We start from the raw sequence: 10,416 nt of genomic DNA, 5'->3' as shown, positions 1-10,416 counted from the left end.
ATGTAGTTACATTTCGCAATTCCTGTGAAAAACCAGTAATAAAAATAACTTTCAACATTATACAAACGAAATACATGAGTAGGAGTGGAGAGATTCTGGAATGAGCTCTACCCTCGCCTGTTCATACCTACCTTTGAATTAAGATCTGTTAGATCTGGGTTTGGATCTCAATTTTACTACTACTATGACTGGCTAAGGATCATAAAAGTAGGAAACATGAATGCCAATTGTTGACATTAACCTGGTCTTCAGGTGTATTTGATTGCCTTGTGGGTGGAACTCTTTGATTCTTTGCGAAGGATCCCATGATTTCATGTTCAAATCCTGGATGAAACCCTCCTCCAAACAAAATTTACTCAAAGTGTGAGGTGGACCCCAGGCATATAGCCAGAAAGTTGCTTTGGTGGTATGCTGCAATCATTAGAAAAGTATAAATTTCATAAAGGTAGCCATAAATTTTGTTTCTATAGTGATGAAGTTTATATCTGTAGTTGGTTTTTAATAAAAAAAGATATAGTTATGCATTATGGCTTGGTCTCCCTTTGGGTTTTTTTTTCACAAAATCCATCTGATTCCATCTGATTGAAGACATTTTCGGTTAGAGCTATAGGCAAGTTTATTCATAATGCCTTGATGGCAGACGAGAAATGTAACTGTATCAAAATAAGGGATATCAGAGAACAGTTTGTGGATATTGCCACAAGGGAAGAATTTTGGGGGTAGGGGCTGAAACCCCCAAAGCTCTCTCCTTGGTAATATTTCTAATCCTGCCGCGTAAATGGCAGTGAAATATACTAGAATCGCCATGAGAAAAAATTCCCCTGGACCGGGAATCGAACCGCAGACCTTTGGCTTTCCGGGCCACTGTGCAGACAACTATGCTATCCAGGTTCCTTATTATGTAATTAATTTTTTAGATATCTTTAAGCGATTTCTTTTTAATTAGTGAGATTAAATTGGACAATAATCACAACATTTTTATATGTGTACTAATATATAAGTTTTTTATTTCAATGTCCTCAAATTTAACAACAGTAACTTAAAAGCCGATATATCGGCGTGTCGCAATAAAAGGGTTAAACCTTCTCAAAGCATATTTGACAAATTCTAGCTTCTTCATGGCTTCGCCGCAAATATTTCAAGTATATGTGTTCCGTACAACATGTTAGAAGTTATCATAAATATCACATATTTGACTTCAAGTGGCATCTCCATGTTAATTCTTTCCACAAAGTACCTATATGTGCATAGCAGGGGTGTTATGGTGCCGGAAAGCCTTTCCAGCCCTGGTTAACATAGAAAACAATAGACATAATAATCAAATAATACTTTTACCAATTTTATCACATCAAAATTTCTAATGTTCACATTAGTTGCCAAAATACAAATTTTTGTGATAAAATGTTAATAATAACTTGTAAAGAAAAAACAGAGTAATATTTCACTTCTAAAAAAAGTTAAGGGAAGTGCTGCAGCTAATTTTGCCGTGACATCACGGGTGCGTAGGGATAGTTAGACTCCGTACTCAAGAAAAGTAATGGCACACCACATTGAGTCTGTCGATGGGTGTAAGAGTGGAAGTTACACCGTTGGCACCTGTCCAAATCACATAAGTCTCCGATTTTGAACCACTGAAGTATGGAACAGATGGAGAGAAGTGCCTCCACATGTTTACTAATGCATTCCCTCCGCTCAAATAAGAATGCAAAAATAAGCTCCGATGAAGAGCAGTCAGCAAGGCCATCCCGGAGCCAATGAATCAAGTCACTTCTCAATGTTTACAAACATCAGTATTATTATATAAGTGATTGAACGAACTACGGCCGTTACACAGTTGAAAGAAAATTAATTCCCCAGGGCCGTACTCTTTGGTGGGCAGAGAGGGGTGAGAAGTTACAATGCTAACAAGGGGAGTAATAAACGAAAACAAGATAATACACAAAGAGATTAAACAAACGTGCAGCTCACTCACGCACCTTGCAGATTTGCTCGAAGGAACAAACTCACACACACAGGACCTGTGTGAGTGAATGCGTGTGTCCTACACGGACATTTGCTCCTTTGAGCAAATCCATGAGGTGCATGAGTGAGCTACACGTTTGTTTTACCTCTTGGTGTATTACATATCTTGTTTTCATTTATTACTCCCCTTCTTAGCATTGTAACTTCTCACCCCTCTCTGCCCACCAAAGAGTACGGCCCTGGGGAATTAATTTTCTTTCAACATCAGTATTATTGTTATTCAGCCATTGTTATTGTTATTGGACCAAATTGGCTGAATTGGACCCCAGTTGCAATAATTATGAAATTGTGAAACCGGCAATTTTTTTGCTTCCTGTACAGTTAACATGCTTCATGAATATCTGAGAAATACCTCGTGTTCAGCTGGGTAATGCCTCATGAACAGCTTGTTTGAACGGTTTGTAACATTTATGTGGGCCATTATACAGTGTGTGAGCAGTTCACCCCAACACTTCGGCAACAGGTTCTGAACACTTGCTGTCACACTTCTGGAATGGTTCATGAAAAGCTTATTTTCACCAGGGTAATTAAGCATAAATTACAATTTCAACCACTGAGAGGAACTATTTCGCATTTCCGCCTACTACTCTGGTAGAGCCAGTTGGAAATTTCTCTCACAAACATGGTGTCTTCGTAGATCTCCCTTTTCCTCGCAGCACCTGTAAATATATGGAGATAAAATTTTTTGAGCAGATATGAATGAAAGAAAACCTTAATTATCACTTAATACGCATTTCGCTACCTTGGTTTGACGAGGTTCTAACTGACCATCAGCTGGTTTTGAGAAAAACCTCGTCAAAGTTTTGAACTGCTCTATTTCTGTTATTAATAGGAATTTATTTTTGTTTTTTGGCAATACACTAATGATCCACTGGATACGCTAGTACTTATTACTTTAAGAAAATATGTTATGAAAATATGTTTTACATGTTTATATGAGTAATAAAATAAGTAAAATGCTGTTAGAACCTTGTCACACCAAATATTAGTTTTTTCTCCTTGCAGTTGGAACTTAGTCACTGTTCTAAATCTGTTATTATTTTACATAGAGGAATAAAAACCGGCACAACACATAGAGAAACATAAACTTAGTTATCTTGAGTGAAAACACCAAATTTTGCAAAAATGTCAGTTAGAACCTTGTCAAACCAAGGTAGCGATTTGTTAAAATACCTGCCAACAGTGATATTAAATTTTTTAAGCCATTCAGGGCATATTTCTTCTTTTCACTCCTCCCCTGCCATGTGTACTCTGCAGCCACTCTGTTACTCATAATTTTTATTAAATTCTTTCGGAGGAACTGTCCAAGATCTTTTGCATGTATCTCTCCCATAATATTTTCCTGTAATATTTGAAACTGGTCAGTTAGGACCAACACAAATCACTTTTACAACATTATCTTTATTGAGTCATGCAATGAAGTAAATTACCAGATATTCCTTAAATGCAGGGTCTCTGCCTAAGAGATCTTCAACTTCTATAAGCTCTTCCCTGCTTTTTACCGGCAAAGTGATGGGAGGGGTGTAGACTCTGCATTGCCGCTCATAATTGGTATGCACTTGCTTTTTCGTAAGCAAGTCCAAAATTAATTTGGTATCTTCCTTTATCATAGCCAAATTTTTTTTCATGTGTGCCACATCTTTTTCTAAAATGGAGAGCCTTTTGGAAAAATCTTTCTCTTGAACACCTGAAGAGAGGTAAATTTCACAATTATAGTTCAGCTTTTTTACAGTCACATAAACTGGATTTTCAACATAATATATAGTTGTTGCGCCAATGATAAAAAAGTCATTAAAATTAATCAAAAACTCACATTCTTCACCTGGCTCCACCAAAAGCATATATTCCCACTCTGAAATGTATAGAAAAAATTGACATTAAAATACATATTGGAATAATTTTTTTCTTGTTTCATGAAGCATGATCAAACAGTGGCACAGCAGGGGGGGGGGGGGGGTTTGGGAGTTTAAACCCCACCCAGAGCTCAGAGAAATGCCTAAGTTTAATCCATTTTACTTTATTTGATTGATATTACGAATAGAATAGTGTAAGGATTAATAAAATATCCCTCAGAAAGCCGTAAAACTCACCATTTTGAACCATTTATCTAAAAATTCCGCAATTTATTAATCTCGCGCCTATCACTTTTCCTGGTGGGTATTCCACACCTCCAAACACCCCAGTATTAGTTGCACCTAAACCCCCCCAGCCTTAATTCCTATCTGCGCCCCTGTGATTAAATACTTATATTTTTAAGCCACTACTGTTACAATAACTATTACTGAAACTTCAAAATGGGGAACTTGCATGAATTTTTTTTATTTCACAGCCGGACAGAAAATTATTTTCTGAATACATCAAAGAAAACCGCATGTATATCTGAGTTTTCCTTCGCGAGATATTCAATGATAAATATTACGAATTTTAAAGCGTGGGAAAAACTCCCTCACCCCCCAAGCCACTGCCGACGAAGCCTCGATGACGTCAAAGGTGCCTAAACATCACGCGAAGCTATATTGTTGTGATTGTTTGTAATAGTTGCCAGCAGTTGTGAGAGCTTCGTTGGTTAGGCGTGTTGATTATTTTATATTTAAAGATAAATGTCCGACGATAGAGGCTTGGAGGCCCTCATATTTTGCATTATTTATAATATTAATATTTGAGTCAGGGGATAAAATATAATACTGAAGCAGTTAAACCAAAAATTTTATAATACCTAAATAACATCATTGTAGGAGTCTGAGCCACGGCCATTGGAAGGGGGATACGTTAATTGTAAGTTGATGTTATCGATGGCATATCATTCATTTAAGTACCTATGTAATTAGAACGATTTTGATGTTTACTAATGTCCGCTTAGCTTTTATATACATAACTTCATCCGTTTATTCGTAGGTGCTGGAGAATTCGTCGTTTAGGACTGTCTGTGCTTGTATTATGGGGTGAATTCAAGTCAATGCAACTTTTGCTCGCTGATTGGAGACATCTAGGAACATTTTTGTGCCAAAATAGTGTTATTTTCAGCGTGACATCTCCCGTTAAGCTACTGCTAATAATCACAGTGCCAGTGGTTGTAATGCACAAAGTTTGACAAGGTTGAAAAATATCGGCCAAGAGCTATCAGTGTTCCATCGTGATTGAATTGTAAAAAGTGCTATTACGCTATCGATAAATGTCTAACAGTAGTGTAAAAATTGTCAGTGGCGTGCTAATCTCCGTTGTTCACCGTAGATATGACATTTCACGATCACGCTATTGAAATAAAAACTGTGGGTGAAGTTTGTTATTCCATTATTTCAACGAATAGTAGTGAGAAAAGTCACCTGTGTCACTTGTGTGGGCTAATTTAAGGGTTTAAATCAGTGAATAGATAGTTGTTTTCATCATAACGAGTTCTGTTATTGTAAGTTGTATGTGATGAATATAAGAATGTGACAGTGACTTCCAGTTTTGATAAGAGTATTTGCCTATTTCCCACTATATTTTATGGTATATGCTAGAATATTGTTTATGGATTTACCTATATTATTGAAATAGGTTGAGCTTGTGTGTGTGTTGGCAGCAGAACCGATTCGCGATCTCACATGTGGATTGTGTGCAGACTGTTTTGCTGTGAATTCGTACCGTAGGACGGATAGGACTTACCTTCTCCGCTAATTCGGCGTTGCCAAATTCAACAGCACAGCTTACGATCGTTATCCTCCAGTATTACAAGTTTCTTTTACATCTCGATTTGCCGCCGACGTATAGCAATAATTTGTCTTAACAAATTCCATGAGGGTCGTGGCATCAATTTTTGGTGTCCTAAAAAAAGGCTGGTGTCCTAACACCCCATGCCACACGCTTTTTAGGTGGCTTGCGGGGTATTATGTAGACGTAGATGAATTTCAGGTGTACTATTCGAACGAGTGCCAACGTTATCATCCATTTTTCTGATAACTAAAACATACGAAGTGAAACGCTTGTACTTCATCATCCCGATGCCGCATTATTAATATCCCAAGTAATAATCTAGGCACAATAGCAATAGGAAAACTTTCCTAAGAATAACAGAACAAAATAAAGTGACGAGCAGCTAAATACTCCCTCAAAACAAATCTTACGCCATGCGCTCAGCGTATTTCCCAACTCCCTACGGTTGTTTAGGCACCTATGACGTCATGCCTGGCCTCGGCAACGCTCGGGTGTCCACGCGCAGTGGTCGGCTCAGAGAAATTTTTCTCGATTTTAATTGCAATTTTTTAATTTCTTTTGATGCTGAATGGAGAAACTGAAGGTATTTTTGCGAGCTAATGTATCCATTTGACTTATTCAAAATAGTTTTTAGAGCAATCTACGACCCATGCAAGTTCCTCATTGTCATTTGCTTTTATATGTGCAAATTATTAATAATGGAAATTTGAGCAGTCTTCCTATGGTGCTACTAATGTTGCATGGGGCAATCATTAAGTTACATACCATCTCCATCTTCTATTAGAGATACAGGGTTTTCTAAAGAATCCACTATTGGAGCATTTTCTTCAGCTTTCTCCCTCATGGATGGAGGAGGAGGGATTCTCTTTCTAGGAGGCATAATGCTCTCTTCCTCCCCAGGTTGAGTCCTCTTGGCAGGAATTCTTATCCTTGCCTTTCTGTTTTTGGCATCAAGTAGCACTTTCTGTGCTTTCTGGCATGACTTAAGTTTAATAGCCAGGGTTTCCAGCTCTAGCGCTTCTTGGAAATCACCTGAAAAGTCAACATATGCGCTACAATCAACTCAGGAACCTGTCACACATTACCACATCATAGTTTTATTACAAATCAATTTAACATTATATGGGAACATTCGTAATAATTATGAACAAAATATTAGTCAAGCTTTGGATATGTAGCAATGGAAATCACTCCAACGATACTTAATGAAAACTTGCTGAATACTACTTACAAACTGAGGATGACATTTCTAACACCAACGTAAGTGACCACGAATCCTCTGGCTGTGTTTTCATTTTGATGGCATCCATGACATTCACACTTTTACTAGGAGGCCAAAGGACATATTTATTTCCATCAATCACTTTTACCCAGTTTTCAGGGACCACGTTGAAAATGCAGCCATCTTCCTCCAGCATCTCTGCCACCAACCACATCCTAAAACATGAGATAAGAGATTTTTCTGTTAGATAAAATTTGATGAATGGATTGATTGTTGAATTGTAATATCTAATCATATCACCACTTCCCAGACAGCACATTTGTGGTAATACATTTGTAATACAATCGTTTTACAAGGATTTTTCAACAAATTGTAACAAATTGTATTACAATTGTAATGCAATCGTATTACCATTGAAATAATCGTATTAACATTGTAACACAATCGTATTACCATTGTAATACAATAGTATTACCATTGTAATACAATCTTAATTCCCTTGTAATACAGTTGCAAACACATGATTCATCAGATGTTATCTCCAGATCCATAGTTAACAGTCTTCCAGGAATGGGAAACTGTTAACTATGAATCTGGAGATAACATCTGATGAATCATGCGTTTGCAACTGCATTACAAGGGAAATGCGAGCAAAATAACAAATAACAGTAACACTCGCAATCAATGGTAGCCCATGACTAGCCGGCATTTTGCCTGGAAATGGAGTCTCAGGGAACATACAACCTACCTGAAGAATGATTGAGGCTTTCCCAGCGTATAAAATCATGAAATTCCCAAGTAACCTTCCAGGACACCACATACCTAAATTTAGTGCACTCCCAGCTCATTGATACCCTCTATCTAAGTATGTAGTAAAATTAAACAGATTGAGGGTAATAGGTACAAGGATTTGAAAAAAGAAAATTTAAGTTCATAATTGCATAATGATTTATTCATGGTCAAAACACTTTCAAAATAAACATACTCCATTTTTCTAGCACTCTGGTACATTCAGTTGATATTTCCCAGACAAAAAATTTGAATCAATCAAACAATTTAGCTTAACTTTCCGGACAAACAATTAAAAATAATCAACCTGGCCCAGTGCAAATCAATTCAGGCAGAGTGGTTTCCTTCATAGTCCCTGATGTTATTTAACATGTGTCAAACTTCAGGACAAAGTACCTAAGTAATAAGCATTTTTTTAGTTTTGTCCAAAAGAATTCTTGGCCCAAGATACATTCCATCGAACATGGACCTGTGGGTGTTACTTTTCACATTAGATTTTGGACAAAATACTAAAATGCTCATATCCAAGGAAGAGTTCAAGATATTTTGCTAATTTCAGTTTTATTTGAAAGATAATAATTTTCTAACGATGCCTTGGGACAAAATAGCAGTAACACACCAACATCAGAAGAAGATGCAACAAGAACACATTGCAGAAGAGTAGGGACGGATAGAAGCTGCACGTTAAGCGCTTCACTTTGATTTTGCTAAGACCTGGTCAGTGGTTCTACCACAAGAAGTTCAAGGATAACACTGGGGTAATGACCAAGTTTAAATTTTTACAGGAGTGACATATTTTCAGAACAAGACCACAAGTGTAGCGGTTATAAGTGATGACAGAGGACATGAATCAGCACATGGCATTGTTGGCAATACACAAAATTCTTCAAACCTCTGCAATCACAGGTAGAAAAGATCATAATTATTTCTGATGGTGCCGCTAGTCACTTCAAAAACCGTTACCAACTATTTGAACTGGCAATGTTTAGGGATTAGAATTTTTGAGAAAAAATGTTTTTATGAAAAAAATTTCAGCAAGAGAATGTGGACACAAATTTTCAAATCAAATATATTAAATTTAATCACAAAATTATTACCTTTAAATAAAACAGAAATAAGTAAAATATCTTGAACCGTTCCTGAGCATTTTAGTATTTTTTTCCAAAATCACATGTGAAAAATAGCACCCGCAGGTCCATGTTGGGTGGAATGTATCTCGAGCCACATATATGTTTTTGGACAAAAAAAATACTTACTATAACTTTGTCTTGAAGTCTGACGTGTGTTAAATTCAATAACAGTTGAGGTATGAAGGTTAGATTTTTTCTTAGGCTGCCTGAATGGATATGGACTACTCCTACTACATTCTAATTCAAAAAGTTAAAAACAAAGTACATGTACATGAAGCAAGAATGCTACTAATTGTATAGCAACGCAATATCAAATTAATTGAACATGAACTTATTATTTGTCCTTTCTGAAGCACTCTGATACAACCAGTTTGATATTTCTCGGTCAAACAACTTGTCCTCGTTAAGTCCCTTCCTCCGGGCAGAAACCGTAAAGATAAAGGAAATGCTTTCATTACTCCCTGGGGTATATAGGAAAAATGCTTGAAAATTATATTAAACTCCTGAAATACCTAGGCATTTAATTTAGATGTAGGTTCCTATATTCAATTTAGGGTATTTGGTTTTCCCCACAGAAATAAGTAAAAAGATGAAGTTATTAGTCCATGGGGCAATACTATTACCTAAAATTTCGTTGCATTCCAAACAACTTTATAACAAACCTCCCCCATCATCACATTTACTGATGTACCACAAAACTGCACCAGGAGTTTTATACGGGAGGAAATTTAAAAAAATGAAATTGGCACTTCTTCAAGTCTTCGCTAGGTTGGGCGACCCTTAACTTTCGCGAAAATGGAGTAAACACCCCAAATTCTCTCTTGCCTCACTAATTCCATTCATTAAAATTATACTTTTGTTGGCTTCCTTGGTCTAGTCTCATCTTAGGTTGACTATTATAACCGTAGCGATAAATAATGAATAAAACGAGACAGCAACACGTCACTATAGTACAAAAACTGCATTATCAATACGCCTAAAATTTCTACAGCAGGACCACTTTCCAAGCTTAAAATTTGTATGCATGCATCGATTAAATCATTGAATGCCAGCACTTACCTGAAACAACAGCCGTGGGTTCTAGAGTTGACAATTGTTTGGGGAGCTTAAGGGAGCTTGTAGCACAGATGACCTGAGAATCTATTAAGGCTCACTAAATATCGCAGAATGGTAGGAACGAATACAGGTATCTCACTGTCGCAGCCGTAGTTTAACAACAACGAAGAGTCCAAAATCACAACGAAGCCGGGGTCAAAATCGTGAGAATAGTTCAAACCAAATGAAGCAGGAATCAAAACCGATAGAAAAAGAATATATTGTTTTAGCAAGTTCGACGATACGTATTCCATCGTTCTTTTGTTTTCCGGGCGGGTCTTCCGGTATTACAAATGTATTAATAATGTATTACAAATTTATATTTCCCTTGTATTTTGCCTTTGTATTACAACTGTATTACGAATCATCTGTATACAAGACGTTTGAATACAACTGTTGTATTACAAAAATCGGTACAATTTATAAGGGTACAAAAGATTTACCATTTGTATACAAATGGTTGTG

General features: G+C 36.7%; 1 protein-coding gene across 2 annotated transcripts; it reads right to left on the bottom strand.

The window, feature by feature from the left end:
* Positions 1 to 985: 985 nt before the first annotated feature.
* LOC124169567 lies at positions 986 to 10,324 on the bottom strand. 2 transcript variants are annotated; one of them, XM_046548208.1, is made up of 7 exons: positions 9,916 to 10,324; positions 6,947 to 7,152; positions 6,481 to 6,747; positions 3,836 to 3,874; positions 3,453 to 3,709; positions 3,196 to 3,364; positions 986 to 2,681 (listed from the first exon to the last, which is right to left on the bottom strand). In XM_046548208.1, the coding sequence occupies exons 2-7, from the start codon at positions 7,149 to 7,151 to the stop codon at positions 2,569 to 2,571; spliced, it is 1,050 nt and encodes a 349-aa protein (XP_046404164.1). In that variant the 5' UTR covers position 7,152; positions 9,916 to 10,324; the 3' UTR covers positions 986 to 2,568. The 2 variants fall into 2 exon arrangements, with proteins under 2 accessions (XP_046404164.1, XP_046404163.1); XM_046548207.1 differs by lacking the exon at positions 9,916 to 10,324 and having other exon boundaries at positions 6,947 to 8,053.
* Positions 10,325 to 10,416: the final 92 nt, after the last annotated feature.

The sequence above is a fragment of the Ischnura elegans genome, chromosome 12, assembly GCF_921293095.1.
Source record: "Ischnura elegans chromosome 12, ioIscEleg1.1, whole genome shotgun sequence".
Taxonomy (NCBI): Eukaryota; Metazoa; Arthropoda; class Insecta; order Odonata; family Coenagrionidae; genus Ischnura; species Ischnura elegans.
This window is presented reverse-complemented; position numbering and strand designations above follow the sequence as displayed.